The 25,976-nt window shown below is 34.1% G+C and overlaps 1 protein-coding gene across 2 annotated transcripts in view; it reads right to left on the bottom strand.

The window, feature by feature from the left end:
• LOC106129889 (optomotor-blind protein) overlaps positions 1 to 25,976 on the bottom strand; it is a 90,681-nt gene that overhangs the window by 51,380 nt on the left and 13,325 nt on the right. For both annotated transcript variants that reach the window (XM_013328584.2, XM_060950747.1), the window contains exons 2-3: positions 9,173 to 9,286; positions 6,860 to 7,013 (exon numbers count right to left, since the gene is read on the bottom strand). In XM_013328584.2, coding sequence (XP_013184038.2) covers positions 6,860 to 7,013; positions 9,173 to 9,286 — 268 coding nt within the window. The remainder of the gene's footprint in view (positions 1 to 6,859; positions 7,014 to 9,172; positions 9,287 to 25,976) is intronic.

Here is a 25,976-nt window from a genome sequence, read left to right as displayed (position 1 = left end):
CGAAAAAATAAAAACATTTTGATGCAAGACACCTTAAAAAGAGTATCATGGACTGCTTACGTTTCAAAAATTTCCATGCAAGAGATGTCCCGCTTAAAAGTCGGCCTTTGACGGCCTCTGTGGCGCAGCGGTAATACGCTTGACTGTGTCACCGGAGGTCCCGGGTTCGAATCCCGGCCTGGGCATGATGAGAAAAAAACTTTTTCTGATTGTCCTGGATCTTGGATGTTTATTTATATAAGTATTTATTAAAAAATATAGTATCGTTGAGTTAGTATCTCGTAACACAAGTCTCGAACTTACTTCGAGGCTAATTCAATATGTGTAAAAAAAAAGAAAAAAAATAGTCAGGCAAGTTAGAACTTAAGTTAAAATTCAAATTGATTTGTCCAATAAAGTATCTTCTACAATAGTAGGTACTATGTTTAACTAAATGTCTATAACTCCATACATTTTAAATGGCAGTATTGTGCCCTAGCAAATATTGCCAAGTGCGAATCTTAAATATTGACATTGGCAGTTTGGACAAAACAAAGTATCACTTGACACTTTCGGAGTAACATGCTGTGAGGGCTGGCAAATGTCGACCTCAAATAGATTAGCGAAGTGGGAATCACTACTAATGGTTCTCGATAGTAAACAATAGTACTTAACGTACCTATTATAAGACGTATCATTACTTTTACGGTGTGAAAATAAACCTTAGTTTTGGAATGATGGACTATTATTTACTCGAATAATTATTTAATTACATAGAACAAAAAATATAACATAGTATACCTACCTAGTATTAAAATGTGAAAGTTTGTGAATATATACTTTTTGTTACTATTTCACGCAAAAATCATATAAACGGATTAAGATGAAGCTTAACATACCTAATACCTACAGAATAAATTGCATATTTTGTTGCAATTTGTTATTTATTAAAAACGTATCCTTCTAAATAAAAAATATTAAATAAAACAGAATTAATAACTAAGTACATATGCTACTGCATATAAAACGCAGTGTAGAACAAGTGAGTAATTTTTACTCTTTCTCAGCTCGACAATTCTCACTTCCTTTCAACTCTAAATTCGAACGGACAAATAGTAGTGTCCTCAAAGCATTACAATGAATTTGATCCCGGCTTGATGCGCCACCAATATTTGCACTCTCCCGTGGGAACGCTATAGGATGCATCCGATTTACACAAGTGTAATTCCGTTAATATTGGATAAGTACGTATTAAAATTATTTCTGTAGTTTCTATTTTTATTTATTTTGGCTTAGAATATAAGTTATAGGTATCTATACTTCTAGGCTCTCTGTTAGTCTATGTTAAACAAGTTGTATTAATTTGTGTGTTTAAAAGATTTTATTTTAATTTTCACTTGAGATGATGATTGTCGCAAATTTTTAAATGGCTTTAGAAATTATATTTAAAATTCTTCTAAATACCTTGATTATATCACATTCAGGAGTATTTATTTTATTAAAAGAATCATCAAAATCGCTTCATTTATTGTCCGAAAAATTTTGATAGTATGTACTGACATACTTAAAATAACTTATTTACCTCTTACGGGGTAGACAAAGGCTACAGTGTCGAAAAGACTAAAGACCACGTTCAGCTGTATGGCTTAAAGATTCTATGTACTAGTTATGTGTAATTTGTACAAATAATTAAATTCTATGTATGTACCTACTAGTTATGTGTAAGTTGTAAATAGTTTTGGCATGTCACAAATTGTGACACACATGGAACATTGTGATTGTAACTTTGCAACCGCACACCGCACACAATCCGTTCCAGCTCGAATTCAGCTGGAAGCCAAACCCACGCTAATGGTATGTATTTACACAACGAATCAAATTTATATCGCGTAGGGCTGTCCAACATAATTTTGACTATAGTTGGAAGAAATATTGGTGGAAATTTTTTTATGGACTAGATATGTAATTTATTAAGGTATTATTTTCTAAAAATCAATCATTTGTAATTTTGAAGAAAAATGTTGTGGCATTTTCTTTTAATTTAATTAACATGAATTGCTTATTTATTTCATTTATAAAAATATACTATTTCTATTATATTTTTGTAAATTTTTGTATACCTACTTGAATTATTATAATATGGGTGTGTCAGGCATACTACCGAGAAATGCAATGTTTGCCAAATCCTTTCACATATAAGTAAATATTCTAATTTCACTTGGCATTGTTACAATGCAAACAGAGTGAAAATGTATAATTTCAATGAAGTTGAAATAACATATTGCTGTAATTGTGTGTTAAATATTAAAGCCGGCAAAAGCACTAAGGAACCGCTTTAGCGCAGTCGCAACCTTAAATCCAAAGAAAAACATTATGCATATGTCTAGTATTTTTTATCAATATCATTAGAAAATGATAAGTCAATAAGTGATATATTATGAAACTGAAACTATTCTATTCTATCCTTTACGAAAAAATAATTATACACACATATAAATATAATAAAAGTCTGTATCCCTTGCGGGGTACACAGAGCCAACAGTTTTGAAGATGCCACGTTTAACTTAATGGTTTAGTGTTGGATTGAAATTAAAAAAGTGACTAGATTGCTAGCCCATCGCCTATAAACAAGAAGAATCTCAAGTTTATAAGCCGGAATTATAACGGAAAAAACGGAAGGAGGAAATCACTAAGAGAGAGCTAATCAACAAAATTAAGTAACAAAAATTAAATATGTGTTTATGAAAACACTAATATAAATTTTCCACTCATTATAGTTTCGAAATAGCCGTGAGCAAACAGCCGGCCGGCAGGTGCGACAGTGTCCATTTATATCATATCAAACATGATCGTGTTTTAGTTTCGGAGAAATGTGTACGAAACTAGCCCGCGTCGATGGTTTTATGTGACGTTGTAAAATATTTGGAACTGAGAAAAGATTTACCGGTTAAATTGGAATACATAATACAAATCACATTGAGTACCTATGAAAGTATAGATTACGAACTAAGTTTTCCAATGTAACACCCCTAGCTATCATAGGGCTATGTGAGCTCAGATTATCAGACTAATTACGATTGATCCCTACTCTATGACATGTAAAAGTGTGACTCGTATGACACACGGTTATCAGAAGCCGTTAAATACAGCCATTTAACCCGTGCCAATAAAATGTAGACTTTATAGTAGGTATATTAAACAATTTTTAAACAAATACTGCAAAAAGTTTGTAAATGAAATACTGTTACCAATTAACAATGATGAGATATGATAACGATGATTAGCAGATATGCAAGTTATGATGATGACTATTATTGAAATTTCACATGCGTCTTATCAACTTAAAGTACTTATTAAATGTAATTCACGTGTTAAAATGAATGCTCAATGACTGAATCTATTGGACTTCTCTTTTTTTACTCAATAACTGATAAAAAGCACTTCGTGTCTCTAAAAGTGTGCAGTTCATATGCATTTGTAAGGTTTAATACAGCTCGCGATTTTTTAATAAAAAATGAATGGATAAATCCTTAGCTACTTATTTGAACCCTTTGCAAACTCCCACAAAAACTAATACACCATAATACAGTTCTTACTGTATGTCTCTACAACAACTGAACAATACAAAAAGGCTCATCGTTTCAGTTGAGGTGTAAATTTTAATCCTTTTTACGCTCTTGACTACGAAATAAGAATTTTTTTGCATGCCTGATTATATTTGGCGCCATTTGTATTGAAGTAGCGAAATCTAGGTACTTGTATAACTATGTACCTATAAATGTTCGCGATGTGTTTTAACGTATTAATAATAGATTTTTATGCTCGTACTTATTTGGATATAAGTAAATTTTAGTAGGTAATTATTTATTTCTAAGAGGATTTTACTTCTCAAATTTACTTCTGCCTCTTAAAAGATAACGAAAATTTATTATCTTATTTTTGACAAAGAAGACATTAACGCGCTTTCATAAGTAGAAACTAAATTAGTTATTGAAACCATATTGAGAGGTTAGCATACGAAAAATGTACTTTAAACTGAATTAAAATACTATTTTAATTCACATGTAGCTCATAACTGTCATATATTTACATTTTACTGTATGTATTCAGATGACACAATACTATGATCAATATATACTTTTTTGCATCTGAACAAGACTTTCATCTCATCCCGATACACCCGCAAAGGAGCGTCCGCGCGCTCAAGCAACCATATGCTTAATTTATATACACCTATTGATCAAAAGATGTCCTTTGACAAGCACTGAGCCGTCCCTTAAACCGGTGAGCCCTACACAAATTGTCTATTAAGGGGGTGATAAAATCTTGCCGGTTGGGCGCGGTCTTCTTGCAAAATTTATTGGTAAAAGGGTCAAGAATTTAAGGTATAGTAGGGAGATTAATTAATCTGATTCAATTATCAATTTAATATGTTATGGATTGCTAAACGGTAGTGGTTCAGATAGGTATACACTACTAAACAAAAACAAGGCAGGGAATTAGAACCGAGTCAGATTCATAATGGAGGAGGGAGTTGAAGAAGGCATATTTATTTAAATTTTATTGCACCTAAAATAATGTACAATAGGGCTTATGATGATGACGTGTTTTGTGTCTCATCCAAGTGACATGTTTTAAATCACGTTATTTAAAAAACCCAGACATTCAGCAGTGATAAATTTTTAAAAACAAGCGTCCTATATTAGTTATTTCTTCTGAATACAATTAGTAACGCTGTACTGTCGATTTTCTGAGGATTGCCAACACTTCTTATCGCATCATTGGATCCAGGTGCTGTACCAAATTTGGCTACGGTTAGTACAATTTTCAACCTTACTCCTCTAACTAAATGGTTAATAATGACTACTGACGTGAAACACAAAGCAGTAAGTTTTGCCGTATGCTGATCTGAACACAATATGTTGATCATGGACCAATTATTTCTGCTCCTTAGGATCAATCAAGCCGTGTTGTGTATTGAGTTAACCAAAAACTAAGAAATATTCAAGCGTTGTTAAGGTTTACAACGTCGAGGCTGTTGTAGTAGTCATTTGTTTGCTGTTGTCTAATTTAAAGAAAAAAATAGCTTCTGTTCATCATTGCTAAAATTCAAGTGCCTTAAAGATTTATTTTCTGAACTTTAGAGCTCTAAAAATATATTTCACTGATTTTATTGACTTCCAAATAAACGCTTTAGAAGACGCTCTACTTAAAATACGTCACCAATACGTTGATAAGCTATTAGTGTAGTATTATTATTATCATGTCCATAATTTTTTAAAATCGCAACTTCCCCTTCACTAAAATAACAGATAAAGTATTTCTAGAATGGTACACGGATAGATTCTAACCACAGATAATATCTGTATGAAAAATAGTGGTAGAAAATCAGCATGCTGGCAGGAACAGGCACAAAAAATAAAACAAATAAAAGTTGTCGAGGATTCGACGGTTTCTTCTGTCTACCTGTACTTGTCACATGTTACCGTTAGCAAAATAATTTTGAGTCTTTTGTTTATAGATATATTTCGAAGAGATTTTAACTAATTTAGGTGAAATCAATAAAAAATTATTTACATAATTGCTGAGAAAAATTTTAAGAATTATAATTAAAATACCTTGTATAGTAATAATAACTAGAATTTAAGAGGTGATCAAAAGTAGACAACCTAAATCATGACAATGAGATCGTTTGCGCAAAATGTCTCAACAATAAACTAAGAATAAGACTCCTTAATCATAATAATAAAATATATCCTAAGTACCTATAAAACAGAAAGAAATAACAATCTAACTGTACCCTCATCGCTGTATCAAGTCAGCTGTTGTCAAAATTCTATGCATACCTCGAACGTCGTTATTTCAATTACGAGTCCCTCGTCAAAGACAAAAGACCCTGACACGAAAAAACTCATCGAATGAATTAAAAAAAAAAACAATCGTCTTATCTATGATTGGATCGCGGTCGTGTAAACGCACTCAAGTGTATTGTGTTACCTCAAAGGCCACAAAGGACCGACCTTTTTCGGTAGCGTCTTTTTGAAAACGAAACTAGAATTAGCGATTTTTTGCAAGGAATCTGTGGGGGTTCGTAGTGAATAGGGTCTTAAAATTGCGAAAAACTTTTTAATTTATGATGAGCATTAAATTTGCCAAATCTGATGCAACCATTTAGACAGCGGCCGAAAATAATTTACGGCATTTTTTTACAGAAAGGCGGTGACACTAATTTAATGATAATATTTTTAGGCGTTCTTAATCATCTTTCATCATCATTCTTCATCCTATCCTGAGATTTAGAGATTATTTAAAGACTTGATAGACATAATTGAAATACTAAAATACCAACCAACATCGTGATGGTTGAAATAAAGCCTACGTTGCTTTAGACTGTTCAAATAGAGGTCACATCTGGGGATAATCCATACCCGAAGACGGTTACTAAGTGTTGAAAGCATATGTTACGATTATCTATTGAGAATTACTAAATGACATGATGATGGGTGCCCAAAGTAAATAGCCATAATAACCGTGGAGGGCACAATAGACCCCCGCTGGCCAGCGACAGGGGTCCTACCCATGATCCTCTTTTTAATTATAATATCACCCACATTATAAACTTTTTGTAAACGACAAAAAAAGTATACGATGTTTAGACCGCTGCTACTTTTTGGCCCTTGGCATTACATTTACATTGGCATGAAAATATTGGCTTGTTGAAAAAATACAAATTTCGTGTAATCGTCGTTTGTTATTGGTTCAGTATCTGAATTCAAATATTTTGTTGCTGTCTAAGAGGTATCATGAGCTATCAATTAAAGGATGATATAGATCAGAAAACTTCACAGTCTCTAAATATATAAATAAAGTCGGTACTCACGAATCCGTGTTTGTCGCTGATGTTGTTGGTCAACTTCAGCTTGTGGAAGGAAACCACTTTCTGCATCCACTGCTCGCCCGTCGATGGAGAGTCTGGGTGGATATACATCCTCTTCGGCATCTCAGGGTCGGCTTTGCCGGCCACCATCCATCGACTCCGGAAACAAAGTTGTAAGATATAGTATTTCATATCAATGCAGTTACGAATAAAAAAATTGTACTTACACTATTATGAACTATCCCAATTAAGTCAAAAATCTTTAACTTTCGCTTTATTATAATAATAGACTCTAATCGACAAAGATAAATTTAAAAAGAGTGGTAAAGTTCTACTTTATATCACCGTTTAATAGATAAACAAGATGAGTTAAGAACCCAAAAATAAAACGAACAGTAAGCATGCAACAATCCAACTTATTTCAGAAAGTAAATGAAAAAGCCCATGCTGTCAATAAAGGCGCTACACAAGCAATTTATCAAATAATGCTACAATCAAAAGTGCACAAAAACAACATAACGAAAAGAGATCTGCGTTCGGCGGAACAAAAAGTGACACGGCTAACTTGAAAATGCGTTGGTGATTCAGAGTGGCGACGAATGGCCGGCTAATGTACGAGGAATAAAGTTCCAATTTAAATAAGCAATCTTTTCCAAGGCTACCCTCGCAGGAAGGCCGACTTGTTAGCGGAACAACAAGGGAAAGAAATTTTGGAAAACCGAATACAGGGAGCGGCCCTACAACACGAATGCCCCGGGCCCAGATTTCATCCAAAATTGGTTTAAGTACGCAGATCCCCTGTCGGTACCATATGTAAACAATACGCATGCTTCTTGCCTCTCATTTCTTTTTCAATATCACGAATTATATTAAAATAAGATGAGCCGATACAGCTCGTCTCTAACCCTTCTCTACGCAAATTCTTATTTTAATTTAATTCCTTCATCTTATTTATACCTGTTGTGGAATTTGTATCTGCAATCGTCGGCAGCTACGATGTCCATTAGCAAAATGTACTTCGCTTTTTTATCAAGACCAGAAACGCGAACTTTGTAGGCAGGAAACATACGTCTGCAAGCAATACGAGAGAAAAACATGGATTGGGACTCGTTCTTTGCGACGACGATTTGACATCACGTCGATTGTAAGACATGTTGTTGAACTAGTTTCACTTTTTACATCCATTTGCTCCCGAGAAACGACCCTTTTAGCTTGTGATCTTGTACCGCGTTAATTAGTAACTTTTTGTGCTTTATTGAGCTGAGAGCCAGGCCAGACACTGGAAAATGGCACACAAAGCCCTGCTTCTCGGACTATATTTGGTTTATTCGTGAATCTGGTCTAATCAGCGACGCGGCGGCTCCAATGAGGTGTTGCAAAGTATTCGCGACGAACAAAAAGACAGTTTCCGTCACGGGCGACCAAAAATGGCGAGCTGGCCATTGTGCGGTTTCACACAGACCCGCAACATTGTGCCGCACGTGATCAAATGCGGCGCAGCTCAAAATGTAACATCGAGATCAACACGAGTACTGCAGGGGAAAAACGGTGATCTGCAATAAATTGTCTGGTAAATTTTATACGCGAGATTTGTAATAATTAATTACCATATTAACGGCGCTAGCCGGCCGGCTCTTTGTCGGCGTTTATCGTTTTACTGCTGAGTCACAGTCGCATTTTTGACCGGAATGTTCGGGTCGTATTAATTAACGGTTATTAAATCGAAGTTTATCGCCGCATCTCGATGTTGCCAAACCTGCGCGTCGGCGGTTTTGATATCCCTCGATCAAGCGAACATAAAACGGAATGAATCTTATCGACGCTTGTCATCGGGAATTAAACAATGTACGCGATCAAATACGATGATTATCGATCTGTAATGCGCCTCTGAGGATGCAGACGTAACTACGATTTGTACAACATTGATAGGCCCACATGGATCGTGGGATTCTGATTTCGATGGATTCTGTGGAGCTCGTCAGTATTTCTCACCTGCTGTTGTCGTTTTTGTCCGAGCGGCATTGAGACAAAGATATTTTAATGATATTGCCCATTGGACGCCAGTTGAATCCTTAATTTAACTCGAGCCCGTAAAGTCGACGACCTCGAATTGAGCGTTTCGTACAAATTGTTTAGAGGTAATTAAGATACTGAGAACTAGTGCAGTGCGTGGGTGGAATCACAAGCTAAACGATACATAAGCGTGTAATGGAATGAAATCGATGGCATCTCCAATCGACGTGGATGTCTTGGGAATCTGACGTTCAGATGGGTGATAGGGATGATAGATGGTGATCCATTCTGTGATGTATCTACCTGTTGTGGAACTTATATCGGTAGTCGTCTGCGGCGACGATATCCAGTAGCAGGATGTATTTGGCCTTTGCGTCTAGGCCAGACACTCGGAACTTCATTTGTGGGAACATTTGTCTGTAAATGGGAACATTTCCTTAGGGCCAATAACTACACGCATTTTAAGCATCGGTGACCAGCAATTAAGTATTTTGGACTTACAGTAACAATAAAATTTATATGAAACCGCTACGCTATGTTAATAGAACGCCTCAATCAAATAATCTATATAGCCTGTATCATCACTTTATAATTACAAAACTAATGGTCACAGATGTTAGTTGTAGCGGAAATCCTGTAAAAAGAAGTTATACCACAAACAATTCTGTTCTGAAAAAATCCTTATAAATAAGTATTAATGATAGTAAAATTTTACCAGAACAGCATTATTTGTATGTAATTATTTATTAACATAAAAAGCCGAAATAAAAAATAATTTAAAAATTCACGTTGCTCGTTAAAATGCTGGATCGTGACATTCATTAGGTGATTATTTTTATTTTCTGACGAAATAACACATACTAATTGGCAATCTTTTTATTATAGTTATCAGGAAAAGCTAAAATAATATCAGATTAACAACAGCGACGAGAGTAACATCCAATATTCTTCTTAAACAGAAACCCTATGACAAAGTAGGTATTTAAAACAACACTATGCTCTAATATAAGGTAAATACATTTTGTATTCTTCTTCTAGGTGATGGAGTAGCAATCTGGCGCTTTGTCTAATTATCAATTCCATTATAAATCAACTACGTATCTAATAAACACATTTTTACTTTATTGTGTGTATACTTACTGCTCCATTTCAGGATTCAACAAAACTTATAATAATTGTATCAATTTTGAATTTTATGAATAAAATAAGTCTAAGTAAAAATTCCACAGTTCAAGTGTTTATTTCAAAAACAAAAGATCTTATCATCATGTTGATACTTTTGCAAGAGGTAGTATGTGCGAAGGATTATAATAAGAGTAATGGGCAATGTGCGATACATACATATAAAATTATCTTTTATCTGCAACTTCGCCCGCGCGTATTTAGTTAGCATCACCTACAAAATAATACAGGGTTTTCACAAATCCTACGGGAACAATAGTTTTTACCGGGATGAACAGTAAGTACACTAAGTGCTTCTCTTGATTCTTAATTACTTAATAATTAATGCAATTTCAAGGAGATTGTTTTAGTAGACAACACGTAGAGACAACAATCAAACAAAAAAAATATCTTACTTTTGCATTTATATTAGTAGGGATATGTATTGATCGTGGTTCTTTTCATTACTTCTTTTGAAATCGCGCAAATTTATATACATCAAGATGCGTTTGTCTTCGCTAGATATATGATTCCAACGTCTCTATTGCCTTGTATATTCGTTTTTAAGTTATAACCTTCTTGTTATTCCTCTTGGCGTTAGTATCGGTTAAACTTTCTTGAGAGCAGCATAGCATGCTCTTTTACGACCATGATTGTGGATGGACTATTTAGTTAGAACCTTCCTAAATATAAACGATTGTAGTGGCATAATTATATCATCACCCAACTATGCTTTCAAATGAAACCATTTAGCCTTTATGGGCCCACAATAAATAGTCGCAATAAACTAAGATTTATACACGAGACACCTCAAAAGCCGTTTTTATGGTCCTAATTTGATGGGCCATCGACCACACAGAACTGGTCCTTAATTAATCATGTTTATGTTTAATTGTTTTTTATTTTTTTGGTAGTTACCTAGTCTGTGTGTATTGTAGTATTTAAGACTAAAAAAGGCTAAATAAATTTTTAATTATGCGTGAGTACATATATCTACTAAAGCAGCTACAACCCGAGGTTTCCCCCCTGAGCAAATTTTCAAGATTTTGTCTATTAGATACTGTGCCCATTTTAATAATAGACTTTTTACAAGTAACGAAAAAAAAATATAAAAATTTTATGATGAAATTTATTATATAAATTTATAGAGAAATAGATTATTCGACCTTCAAAAATAACAGAAACTGCTTAGATTTCTGGGAAATGGCTAAGCTGTATTTGATAAGAGTGTGATACTTATATTTCAATATACAAACACTGATACTATTTTTCCTGCATCGTACAAAGTAGCTGCGGTTACTAACATTGTCACTTTGCAAACCACATCAGTACGTAACCTTACACTAAAACCAGAATCATTTGACACCTAACACGTACGACAGCCCTTGCAATTCTCAGCAACTCTATTTTTTTAACGGATCAATTTATACTGGTTAATTAAAAGCCGCCCAGATTAACGTGGTCTCCCGTTTCTTAGATGAATCAAACAGAGTGAGGTATTGTTATTTTGGTTGATTACCTATATTATTATTCAGGATTGTCAATCAGTAGTAGTGTTATAATAGCTCAGGAATGTATTGTATGAATAAACTGCTATAGAAGATACTTAATACAAGCGCGAAATGATTAACGAAGCGTATACGATTAATTATCGGATGATTTTTGGATTGGTTTATTGTTATCGTGGCTATAGGCTGTTCTTCCATATGCTGGTCTGTGGAAAAAGCAGATAGTAAAATTCATTTAAAGTTACCGCCAAAAGATGCAACCGGCTAAGAGATTCAACGGCGCTTAGAGTGACTTCTGATAGTAAGGAATCACATTTTAATCAATCAAATAAAAAATAACTTAGTCATTAGAAAGTTATTGAGTATTTATGAAACTAACATAAAGTGCCGACTTCATGTTAACGGGTGTGAACTACTTTCAAAACATCTTTTCCCTACAAACCAGATTCCCCTATCGAAACTGTGCCCGTGGTGAAAAATTACAGACAGGTGACAAAAATGAAAACTCTGAAAGTATTTCATTAAAGGTTAATTACCTCCTCAATTAAGAACATTCGAGGGGTGGGGGGTTCGCGGAAATTCGCTTCAAAAAGTGAAGACCATTGAGTTAGCGCTGTAGAGACGACATTGAGTATACAATATCGTATGCCTATTTAGGAAACTGGATATGTAATCATGATGTTATGTATATACGAGTAGTTAAGATTGCCCTTCCAAGATTGTGGTCCCACCTTTGGTACGAAGGAATGCAATAAATGCTAAACATAGGTAACTATTGAAATTGAAAATGCTATAAAAAATGTTTGCTGCAAGTTATTTTAAGGTTGCTGAAATTTTCACACATACATACATACATAAAATCACGCCTCTTTCCCGGAGGGGTAGGCAGAGACTACCTCTTTCCACTTGCCACGATCTCTGCATACTTCTTTCGCTTCTAAATTTTCACACACTTGAACATATTAAATTTTGCAGCTTAAACAAAGCTAATAAATTGAAATTCTCAAGCTGTGCACTTGCTGGGCGTGCTGATATTAACTTCGAAATAATAAAATAATTGTAATCGTTACGAAAACTTTGAAAAAATATGTCTATTCTTGTAATTTATGTCTATGCAGCCGGGGTTCGCGGATGTGAGCGGAGGGGGCGAGGGTCGCGCGGGGAGCGCATCTGCTCACACATTGATGCATTCTTGTGGCTTCCTTCGAGTGGGGACAGGTTGCAACACTACTTTGGATAACTATTCGTTATCGTTATTTTTAAGCATCAATTAATGAAAAATACCTCATCACTAGCTCATACTTACATAATAATCACGCCTATTTCACGAAGGGTTAGGCAGAGACTACCTACTACTTTTAAAATATAAATATTTAGGTACTTAAATTGGAATAACATTAACCCAATATTTTTACTTGCACATCTTAGCTAGGTCTATTAATGGACTTTAGTTTTATATTCTTTCATATTTTTCATATCATTAACAAACAATATTTCCTCGTGATACCTATTTGTAGTTAATGTTGTCACTTCTGAATTGCGCAATTTGCATTACGGGATTTGTAGTTTTATTTTTTATTTATCCAAAACTTCGTAGGTATATCTTTACAGTTAAAAACCAATGCGATAAACCAGTAAGTATCTTAATTGTAACTTAGAATAAACAAAGCCGTCATTTTGAACTCGCTCAATGAAGAAGCTACAAGTTGTAGTTGTTTAGCAATAAGTAGATATGGTGAAAACTGAAAACAAGACATTCAATCTAGCTAAGCGGATGTCATGAAAAGTATTAATAAAAAATGTTAATGATTTTCTAACTTAAACTTTCCTCACATATTTAAAAAATGTTAACTATTTACTTCCATATTGCCTACCAAAAGCTGTTCTCTAGGTTAAACGGAATTAAGTAAGAAACTAGTACAAATACCAGTAAGATAAATTATTAAATCAGGTATATTTAACAGACTGTTTAAAATTATTGTTTGTGTCACTCGCCTTTAGAGTGTCACTTTCGCGGATCAGTCGAGGTGTGACACGCTGGTGTTGGCTTGCTTTAGAACTAGTTATAGCTAGATTTCACTGCAACTACATATTACTGTAAACCTCGAAAATACTAATGACAAGTGGCTTTATAATTGTGATTTAGAGACTCCGTCTATCCCGTAAGGAGACGAGACGTGATATTGTTCGTATGATATTGTTTTTGATTGGTTATCGATGCTCTTACGGTGAGAGAAAATATCCTGAGGAATTTAGAGAAGTGGATGTGTAACCACGATCCAAAAAAAGTAAGGGTTCCTCCGTAAGTCCCTTCATGTAATAACCTAATTTTACCCAATCCAGGATTTTAGTCATAGGCGCACCTCCGACTCCTCTCTAAAGAAATGACTAGACTAACGCCAAGAGGAAAACATATTTACATATAAAAAAATATTAATTGAAGAAGAACTTTAAATTAACCACGCTTATCTAATAAGCATGTTTTTTCTGATTGTTCAACCTAATTTTAATTAAATAACACTTCAACATTAATATTGATGATTCATTAAGAACTAAGATGCACTGCAGATAAGAATGAAATAAAATTTCAATTAGCACATATACCTTTAATTATAGAGTGCATTTTGCAATGATCGATTGCTTAAACGCGTGATTAGTTGGATAAACAATCGTTTAGAGATCACTCCGAGTTAATCACATGTTTACAACTGTAATTACTGCCAGTATGATGCCAACCCCAATTCATATCATGCATAGGTACTAATATTATGAAAATATATGTACATGTAACGAATAAGCCCAAAAACTGAACAGATTTCAATGATATTTGGCACAGAGATAGACAAAACCTTCAGGAATAATATAGGCTTTTCCCGGTATGTAAATTCAAAACTGCAAAGATACTACTCGTATAGTTAAAATGGGAGAGTTGGCTATACTATCCCTGAATATCTTGCTACGTCGACGACAATGCATTTCATATGTAAAGTCTTTGACTTAGGGTTTAAAGTTGACTGACTTTTGGTTAATCTTAAAGTCAATTATAAAACACGCATTGTTAGAAAAAACAAATTGTCGCATCCGTAATTAAACTAAAAAATATATGTTATTATTTTTTAAAGATTTTGCCTTCTTATATTAATTTCTTTCGACTCTTTTTTTTATTTGCTGGTACCTTTGTACGTTAACTTTTTCTTTATATAAAAGTCAAATCAAAATTTGTGATGACAAACTAAATACTATTTTCACGTCAGTAACAATAAAATAGGCTGTGTCACTTCTAGATAGCTGTACTAGCCGTTACGTCATGAAAGGCTCTACCCACGCTTCACCCGAATAAAATAATACGGCGATCAGCTATAAAGATAACCCAGTGTGCTACCGAACACCATCTGACTAATTAATAATAATAATTAAAAGAATTCATGGAAAACGTTAAAGTCGCGTGCGGTCGAGGTGACGAGGACAAGGTTAACTGTAAATAAATAATAAAGACAAAATCTCTTCAAGACTATAGGTTCTGTCCACCCCGCAAGGGATATAGACATGACTATATGTCTTTAGCATACTAACTACCTAACGATATTAGGGTGCACTAAGAGAAAATTGTCCAAAATTCCGAAATTCCCACGGGAACGGGAATTAACAGGATTTTATCGTTATAAATTATTTAAAATTGTTTATTTATAAAAGACGCCCGGTCCTTTATAAATAAACAATTTTAAATATAAGTAACCAACCAACACCCATGCATAAAAAATCATTTCTCATCATGACCTGACCGTTTTTGGTATCAGTATTTTATCCTGACTCTTATTCCCAGTTTATATGACGGGAAAGGCTTAACATGTTAGAACTCTTCTTTTAGGCGGTGGGCTAGCAACCTTTTCCTGACACTATCTTAATCTTTTCCCTCCCAAGCCGTTTTCAACATGGCTTTGTGACTATTAATAAAATAAGCTGTCTACTACGTAAGGGAGAAAGACGTAAAGTGTGTATTATACGGACAGGCAGTTAGTTATTTAGCTTTTTGGTGCAATCCAAACGTGTCTAAAAGCATATTTCTCTTCGTGTATAATAATTATGTATAATAACTAATATTGTTTGTTTCAGTGCTTCAACTATAGTAAAAGAATATTTAATAGACAAACGATGTAACAACTATGTGTTTGCAAATATTTTACTACTATCACGTAACAAATAGCTTTGTAAATTGGCAACAAGCACTTTTATTGTGATATTAGATACTTATTCCATTTTATGAGCATTGAAATTTGCGGGACATGCGATTTTGCTATTCATACTTTTTAAGAAAAATAAACACTCGAATAGTTTATTGCTCATAACTACAACTACTTGTAAATTCGTTTGCATGTCATAAAGTTTTAATATTAAATTATTCAACGTTAGGTTAGCAGAAAAGGCTTTCTAAATAATAACCTTTTTTTGGACGCGAATAAAAAATATAAGTATTCTTAATTTAAAGTAAACTAGCGCAAGTTTTCATTCAAAACAGCCAGTATTGCACCTGAAAAACTTTTATAAATAGAACAATATTCCTATAGTCCCACGCACTCAAAGTTACGAAGACAAAAACGGACAATCATTATAAAAAATTAAAGAGCACCGCCAGTTTATGCCTAATGTGATTTAGACAAAGTCGGCATTGTTTTTGGTAAGAGTTTGGAATAAAAAAAGCTATAAATAACGATCAACAAAAGCGGTGTCATCTCGTTTGCCTTATCGAAGAGCGTGGCCTGTCGACGGTAGCGCGGGCTAATCGCCAGAGAAAGGCGTGGAGTAACTTACTTTATTTTAATTTTTTAATGTTTAATTTATTTAACAGAACAGAAGAAAAGTGAGATAAGAGGACAAGACGGTCGCCTCATCGGAGGGAGTTATTTGAGAAATAAAGAAAAATACTTTGGATGTCAGGAAAGAGCGTGGGGAGACTTTTTCTCATTGTAACATTTACAATCTTTTACAAACAACAAATTACACTGAAAAACATAACTAAATGCAATCAAGATTGATTGCATTTAGTTATGTTTTTCAGTATAATTCTTTTTTTCTACCGCTTCCTCTGCATTTAAGAAGCGTTCATTTCTTCCATAACAACAAAGTTGTGACGTCAATAAGTGATACCTCATGCAATGTTAAGAAATAAAAAGAAATGAATATTAAAAAGTCGTCTCTATTCGTTTCTCTAGTAGATGGAGATAAGCGCGACGTGATGTAACCGCTCTTAGGTCGGCGCCACCTCGGGGTGGCCGCCTATACCATTGTATGTCTGATACTCTGCTTGCTTGTATCATACCAACCATGATACCGGCTATTCGTCCTATTAAACCTAATGAATGAAGTTCAGGAACAGGTAATTTTTAATAATGACGATAGTTGATTAAGTTTGTAATAGATTTTGGTTTTAGTTACATGAAAATTGACTATCCTCTGATTAATCGCCTAAAACATTGAGTATGTATGTAGGTAAGGACTTCCACATAATAATTAAGTTAAAAATAGGACTTTATAAAAATAATTAAAAAGGAAATAAATTTCTGTTGGCTGCGCAATTTATAATGGCTGGTTACACAGATTAAACATAAAAAAGAAAAAGAAATCCTTCACTCGTACATCTCACAACGGCACTGTCGATATCGTTTGTCGCTGCGAGTGTCGATTAACGTGCGACAAAAAGTCGACAGAAACATCTTGTCGCTGTCATGTCGAACATCGGAGTCTGCGCCGGACGGTTTTTGAAAATAGATCATGTGATAAGGGATGAATAATTATTCAAATGTAACTCAGGCGCGCAAACCACGCCATCTTGAATGCTTGGAATTTAAAGTTATTTTTTTGTTTATACGTAAAGAATATTCTCTTCTTTATTAATAGTTATTATATTAATGATATGATTGTTAAGGTTATATATTTTAATATTGAACATACCTATGTCCTGTCTGCAATGCAAGGACCTTCCACATGTCTCAAATCTAATTCCTGCCACTATAAAAATAATGACTTCAATGAGTATTCGATATTTATAACTATCAAACTTTGAATTTTAACAATGGGTGGTTGACGAGATGATGTCTTCTGTATAAAACCCATTTATAAACAGACAAATCAAACTAATAGTGCAGTAAATACTACAGCTATAAATTAAGAATTCACAGAACAATTCACATATTTCACGATCCACGTTTTACCGTAATCTTCTGTAGTACCTACAGACCATGACTACTAAAGAGTCTTAAACATCCGTCTTCTAACAAATACTTAGCGAAAGTCGATTACGTAGATTTGGATGATAATTCTGCTCACGTTGATAAGTGAATGTTACGAGTGAACCAATTTGGCCCAATTAGACAAGTGTAATTAATTACAGAAGCAAATAAAGTAAATCAAGACGATTCAAATGCGGAGCTGGTTTGAATGTGATGATGTGTGGAGAGCGTGGGAAACCAAGAAACCTCTTTTTACCCAATCGCCAAAGCACGGTAATTGTTTTTGGATGCTCTGAACATGCAGCTACATATTAATTGTCGTTTTCCCGAATGAACTACTTATGAGAATTTTTGTTAACCTTTCATAGTACCTATTTAAGCTTGTAACATAATTCTTACAATGAAACTTTGAGATTGCACGTTCTTCTTGTTTTTTTTTAATTAGAGGTAAAAAAAATTAAAGATGTAAGCATTAAAAAAAATTACAACCTTTTTTCAAACAACTATATAATTCGCTAGATTGTGTAAGTTACTGTTTCCTAATTGCCGATTACTATTTAAAAGATAATTGAAATTTTGTTTAGTTCATAAAAAGAACATTCCCCTTAACTTTCTGCCGATAACTTTTAAAGAATCTGTTAATTCATAAAAAGATCATTCCATGTAAGACTGATAAACTAGTTAAAGCAATGTTAACGTGGGCGGTGTATGGGAGTGACCCGCTATACAACATTTTTGGTAAGCAGCTGATAGACACCTGATTGATTATGTCCGATTTTAATGGGAAGTTATGATAATTTTAGATTTAAATAATTATGTCATAGCAATTTCGTACACACTCTCTTTTAGAATGCACCATATTTGGTCTCATTTTTCGTACATTATTAGTTCTAAGTAAATTCCGTACCTACTAAAAATATGATATTCGTTATATTTTGCATACCATAGACAAGTTTTTGCCAATACATGTTAGCATAAACTATAATAGACTTTTTGTCTTTATATTGCCATCTTTTACAATAATCAGAAGCGATGAAAGTTTCCTGTTCTAAGGTAGAATGGGTAATTTCTCCTCCACTGTCACGCTCCTTGTTGCAGCACTTGCATTTTTTTTACGACTATAAGTCTAATACATTGTACCTATTCAATATGTAGAAAAAAAAGGAATCTGAATTATCCGATCATTAGAAAACAGCATACCAGGAACGCAAAATTCCTAGTCCGCGAAACGAAACGTCGCGCGCCACAAATAAAAATGGCGGCGTATGCACGACGAAATGTCGAGAATTTATCCACGTGGAGTAGCCCAGTATTCGAGGAGCAGGCTTCTTTTATTTTTCATGTTGCCCATTTGTTATACATAATACATGTAGGGACCATATCGCGGCATCGCTAGGGAATTTCGGGACGGCGCCACAGAGCTGAGCACAGGATGTCCCGATTCGAATTCTTTTCTTATTAAGGAGGTTATTTATTGAGTTCTATTCGCGACTTTCTTTTGCTTTCGACTTTTATTTGATGCGTAAGTATCATAATTATTTTCTTGATTTGAAGAACTGAATAGAACATAAAATTATTTATATGAAAAATCGAATTACTCAAGACCACTTTTTAATGTCTTGTCAGATGAATTAAATGGAGAATTATAGATAATAACAATAGTGTCATTTTCTTAAGTAAAAAAGTAAAGTAAAAAGAATTTATTCAAAGAAAAATTCATTTCAATAACACAAATGAATATTCAAGGTGAAAAAAGACTTAAAACTTCTTAAAGATTGTTTTATCTTGGATCCGCCCAAATTGAAAGAGAATGAATTAAAAATAATCCCAAGGATATAGGTTTCGAATCATCCTTTAGACATTGGAGAGGACAAAGAATGCGTCGCGACACAAACTTATGAGTTACAGGAGGCCAGTTTTTGTGGCCCTCCGGAATGGCGAGTCCACAAAATTGACCCTAAACATACCAAGCGAGCTTATTAAATGTTTCTATGACTGAAACACTGGTATAAGTAGTGTTTCCAATACTTATGTATTAAGTTAGTATTTTAGATCATGCTGACAAAATAACAGAACTTTTTCTAGCAACTTTAAACTTTTGACAAACAAAATCGAATGTCGGTCACAGAATGTACTTAGCCAATTTGAGGCGATAATTCCAAGTTTGAGATCAAGAACTACAATGACATCACGATATGCAAAACATTCTTTTTTCCTTAGGCATTGGGTCCTTGAGACGGCTAATTTGGTCGAAAAACCCCGGTTCCGTTTCTCGAAATTTGTCCCAAACAGTTCCACGTATGGTACGAGATGTTTCGGTGCTATGAATACTGATATACCACGGACTCCGTGAGAATTACATGAAAAACATGATAAGCCATTCAAGTCATGCTTGAGTGACGCCGCAGGAGGTATTAGTATTGTAAAAATTAGCAATATTATTGCACCTACACACACTATTAAGAATAACGAATTGCCAATAAAAGTGTCGATATATCGACAAGTGATATCGATGTTTTACAACTTGTTATTTTATAGTCCTTTGTTTGCTAAGTTACTTACATTAATTGAACTATTTTTCCTTCTAATTTTATGCTATTATTCTAATTTGGTTCTTATTAAAGATGCAAATACTGCTCTTTTATTTAGTGCAAATTCTCATCGTTTGTGTTCAATTGTTATTTATATCTTCTTGAAATGATATCGCTATCATGCTTGTTATTAGTTAACTTTTTATATTAATTTAAAATTGTTCATCACGAGGTTTGATTCCCATGATTAGTTATTTTGAATTAGATTTTATTTAATTGATTTTCAATACCATGTGGCAGAATCTTAAATGGGTTTACAATGTCACAAAATTTTCTCAGTCCTTGATTAAATAAGATAGGAAGTTTCAATCCTGCCTTCAGTAGCTAATCACATATACTAGAACTTGTTTTTTTGTAAACTAAAACACATAGAACAATATTTCAAACAACATCAATAGTAAAATCGTTCCAGTGATAATAACAAGTGTTCATTATAATTGGTATTGAGTTGAATTGGCAGTTTATTGGTGGCGATCATTTTAGTTGTGCCGCTTAGCTGCACGCAAACGAATTGATTTGTTTTACACCGATTCTATAATTTTGAAATTATTATTATTTCTATAGGTACAGTAATCTTAACTTATCATTAAAAAAAAATATTAACAAAGTTTCGTTTTTTTTGTATCAATTACTTTTTGTTACCATCCAGTTTCAAGTATTATTGTGTAACTTGTATTTTGTTTTCAAAAACCGTGATCTAATGGTAACTCGAAAGTTTTTGAAGTTTAGCAAACTTATTGCGCAAGTAGGAAAGATGGACAATAAAAAGCGAAAAGTTTCGCAGTTTTTACACTCATTGAAAAAGTTATGTATTGTTAAGAGTATTTAATGTTTCAGTCGCATTGCTTAATATTTGTTTTTGAAGTGGTCATAGTTGATTTAAAGTTTGTTAGTCTTCCTTAAAACTAAGCTTATTAGCAATTATAAATTTATGTCCGGGATCTGTCGGCACGATTGTTCTGTCTTCATTCTGGTCACGGTTCAATGTTCCGTCGCCTCCTAAATCCACACTATTTCGGACAATGTCTAATCGGTAACAAATGTCATGTACGCATTCAGAATTTGTTGTCGCTTCCTCGTTTGATTTGCAATTGTGATTAGTTCTGAGAGACGGCGCGTCTGGTGATGGATGGCGCAAACAGGTCATGGTTTTGTGAGAATAACTGCGACAGTAAAAGGTCGTCTGTAAATTAGATGCTGTACCAGTTCTTTAATGACGAATTGTAGCAGGTGATCCTAGCAGTTTTATTCCAAACTTTTTTACTTACAAATATGGTATAAACATCAGCTGTTTTGTCAAAAATCTCAACTGAAACCTAAGAGACAAAAATATTAGACAATAGAAATATGTGGTTAAGCCTACCAAAGAAGTATGATTCCAAAAATTTGATTTATGTATTTCTTATCGGAAGAACGCTTTCAATAGCAAATAAGAGTGCATCGTTAGATATAATATCAAACATATTTACTAAGTCAGTGACATAAAAATAAAGGCAAATCAATTAAAATTTGGTACAATGAATATGACAGGGTAAAACAATCTAAGGAATCGTTGATTCGGTCACCACTTAGCTATCGTCAACCGTGGAAAATCAAATGCAAATGCTCTCATTTTAAAATCTGTCCATCGTGGAGTAGCAGCTTTTAGTTACGTTTATTTGCCCCTTCCTTCTGATGTTATATCGTTTCGGTTGTTCTACCTGAGGAGGCATCTAAGATCTGACCACTCGTACGACTCTATGGGTCAAGTAATTACAGGAAGCATCCGCTCTCCTTTTTATCTGACTTTCATCTCCTTCATACCAGAGGAACCTAAACTTGTTTGAATACATATGGCAATATTTGGGAGACGTTGTGGTGTTGTTCATCAACACCCTTTTAAAACTTGCCTCCGAATCTCACCGACACAAGCAGTCGGTGTCCACGCGATAAAGTAACAGATAAATATATCAAGATATTAATAAAGCAAGCGCCGTTGCTCGTAAAAATACAATAAGCGTGTGTGTCAAACGAATAAATGCCAATAACTCAAAAACAACTTATCTGGATCATAAATCATAAAGGTTTACAGCTTTTTAAGTGGACTTTATCTGATACAATGAATCCTTAGTCGCATCTTATGAAAGGAGTCTGTGGACGACCTTAGGTCGTGAGATAACGTAAGACTCGTGATAGCAGATAATTTTAAAATTTAATTATGGACTCGGGGTAACATTTTATATAGCTGTTACTTTGTCTATGACTTGGTTTGCATTATATTTTAACCTGTGGCCGTAAGCATTGAAACGTGCTAGACTTTTGATAGATTAGTGGTGTTCTGTTTGAGGCATGTAGTTCCCAGAATTGAACTACGCTTCATGTGAATATTGTACAAAATGACTTATAAAATTAAACGCAACTTATAGGTATCTGATCAAAGCAAACGTAAAAATGGTTCCAAAAATTGGCCAAAAAGTTCCAAAGATCTACAAAGTTATCGTCTATTTCAGAGTCAAATGCCAAATATGTGGGTAGGACATTATTATTTTGTAAAAAAATTTTTGTATCTCTATTTAAAAATAAATGATCACTCAATTTACAAACGCATAAATGAATATAACTTCAGTAACAGAGATCGTCTATTAACAGTTATCGCAAAATCTTGCGAATAAAGAAATCTTAGTAATCAGAGTTCATCCGTTTTATGGGTCCGGGTACAGTCGGCCACTAATTAAACCTCTCGTAAAAAGAGGGTCCCTCGTCAATCAATGTTTAAGGGCATGCTGAGTTATAGGCGGCGTCAACGGGACTGACATGGCGCAGTGCGAAGCTTCACTGGTGGATACGGTAATTTAGGCACATTTAGATCTTTAATATGGTCTACGTAGACGTAATTCTTAATTATTATTATTTTTTTCAAATAGGAAGTTGCCTTAAGAATTCTGTAACTTTGGTGGTGACACTGACTGGTTTAGCGATAGCTGATTGCTTTCTTTTAATAACTGTTTTTCACTTGACAACTTAATTAGGATTTTCAAACACCGATACAAAAAGGAAGATCAACCAATAATGGTTAAAATAATTAATAAATTGATCAAAAGATCCGTCTGCGCGCGCGCAGTTCCGATTAGTTACCCGGGTAATTTAGAACTAAAGAATTTTGATTGACTACTAATAGTGCTTTTTTGGTGGGTTTACTCTAAAAATGAATTCAAAGAATGCCTGACAATTTTAATTATGTGGAGTTATTTATAACGAAGTTGAAGGCGCCAGCGCAGCCACTTGTTAGCGAACAAGTACTTACATGAAGTAATTTCGAGAATTTTGATTGACTCCTGCGTTTTTAAGAACTTCATGTTTATTCCTGACAGTTTTAATGAATTGAAGACGTGTTTACAAAGAATGCAGTCTCAAGAATATATTTCATTGCATTTACAATATCCTAACATCAATTTAATATGATTTAATAGTGGAGAATTTTTCTAAAATTGTTCATTTTGAATTGGATAGATAAATAAACAGATAAAATTTATTTATGTTTGTTTTACGGTATAAACATAAACTAACTTTTGCGCGAGACTCCGATCCCGTGGAAATTTCTAAAACGGTGGAATATTTTTTGAGTTTATTCGTTACAAACAAAAGTACAAATATACAAAATACATTTTTACATATCTACCTGAATATTTCGGCAAAATTATTTTATTGATGAATGAGATCCCTAAATGGCACCTTTTTCTTTTATTTAGACCAAAAAAAAAGCGACAAAGTATGTCTTTCCCTGTCTAAAATTATCAGACTGATTTGCGTTAGGTTGAGTTTCATTCTTATAAGGTAAGTAGGTAGTCATTAGTATTAATACCTTATAGTAAAAAAGTAGCTGTATGATTCAATAAGCGGACCTACCAGTTATCCTATCCAGTTAGCCTTAAGAATAGGAATAATAGAAATTCCGTATTGTACTTAAAATTATAGTCACCGCCTGGCAACAGTTTTCTTCGAAGTTAAAAATGTGACAAATAAGATTTAAACCTTAAGGAAGTGATTATACCCCCAGTTTGTGACCAAACATTTACCAGCACTTAACACTTCGATTAGACTTATATATTATTTCGAATTCTGAAGGTTATGCTGAGGAGTTTTGTGAGGGTAACACTAAATATACAATTCAGGAACGACGGTGGTAAATGGTTAAAGTGCCTGATTTAAGAATTGATTGCTTGATAGGCATATGCTGGCACAGGTTCAAATCTTATCTCGGCCGTGTACAAATAACTATTTTTCTGACTTAAGTATATACATTATTTTGTGTGCTAACCGGTACTTACAGTGAGGGAAAAGATCGAGAGGAAATCTGAACTTGCAGGCAACTGAATGTGTAACCAAGATCCTATACGGGTTAGGGTCCCCCGCACTGGTTGCGGAGGTCAAATAGGAGTCGCTTCGTGAAAACCTGAATCACCCAATCGTGGATCATGGTCGAAAAGGCGCACACCTGACTTAGTTCCTGGAGGTGAGTAACTTAGTTAGGAAAAGAAGAATATAAACGTCTTTATAGTGTCGTGTGGTTCTCGGCACCAATAGAAATAAGAATAAGACCACTCCATTTATCTTTAATGGATGCCGTAAAAAGCTACGAAAGGCTTAAAAACTTGTGATTCTTATTTTAAGTGATGGGGTAGCAACTTATCACTATTTAAATCATAATTTCATCATGAAGCCACCTGAACGTGGCTTTTCAGTCTTTTCGAGACTGTTCGCTCCGTTTATCCCGCAATGGATATAGACGTGATTGTATACCAATATGTATGTATCGCTTTACTTTTAATGAAAGACGCATCCAAATTTCGTACATCCATTTGAAGCGTGGGACTACGAGTATGAATATATGCTATGGTTAGGGCGTATTGCTAAGCTTTAGTGCTACCGTGGTTTATGCAAGTTAGAATCGAGTTTACTTTAGAGCAGATACAAAAATTTAAAAACTTCAAACTGTGATATGTACATATATATACCTACCTACTATAGACAAATTAATTTTAAAATGTTAAATTTAATTAGTTGATTTGTCAATTTATTATTATAAATACGACAACAATTTTACAGTACCTACTTACAGTAAAGGATTGATCGTCACCTTTTATTTCGATTTTTACATAGAGCAACTAGTTACAACTATAGAAAGCAAAATCTTCTTTGGTTAGTCCGGATTATATCCTCACCTTTCTGGAGAGGAGCCCAGTGTGCGCTTTTTTACCATGATCCTGGGTGAGTCAAGCGTCTCCCATCTGATCTCTGCAACCTTTGCAGGGGAACGTAAACTGTGTGAGATCATAGTTACACATTCGTTTAAACCACACGTTATTCATTTTCCTAAATGTGCAGGTTTCCTACTTTTAACTAACAGGTTTGCACTTATGTAAGTACATAACTCTGTCAAGCAAAATTCCTTACGATGTTTTCCCTCACTGTATAAGAGCATCAGTTTGCACTCATGTAAATAACTCTAGAAAGCAAAATATCTCTTGTTATTTAGATTCGTAAGCGTGGGACTGGTGATCTGATCAAAATCAGCAATATTTGTCATGCTGGTGTCATTGACCCGTTGAAGGTTAATCAAATTGTCATATGCAAGCTGTGG

This window comes from Amyelois transitella, chromosome 22, assembly GCF_032362555.1.
Source record: "Amyelois transitella isolate CPQ chromosome 22, ilAmyTran1.1, whole genome shotgun sequence".
In the NCBI taxonomy this organism is placed as follows: domain Eukaryota; kingdom Metazoa; phylum Arthropoda; class Insecta; order Lepidoptera; family Pyralidae; genus Amyelois; species Amyelois transitella.
The sequence above is the reverse complement of the archived record's forward strand: the minus strand, read 5'-3'. Positions and strand labels throughout refer to the sequence as shown.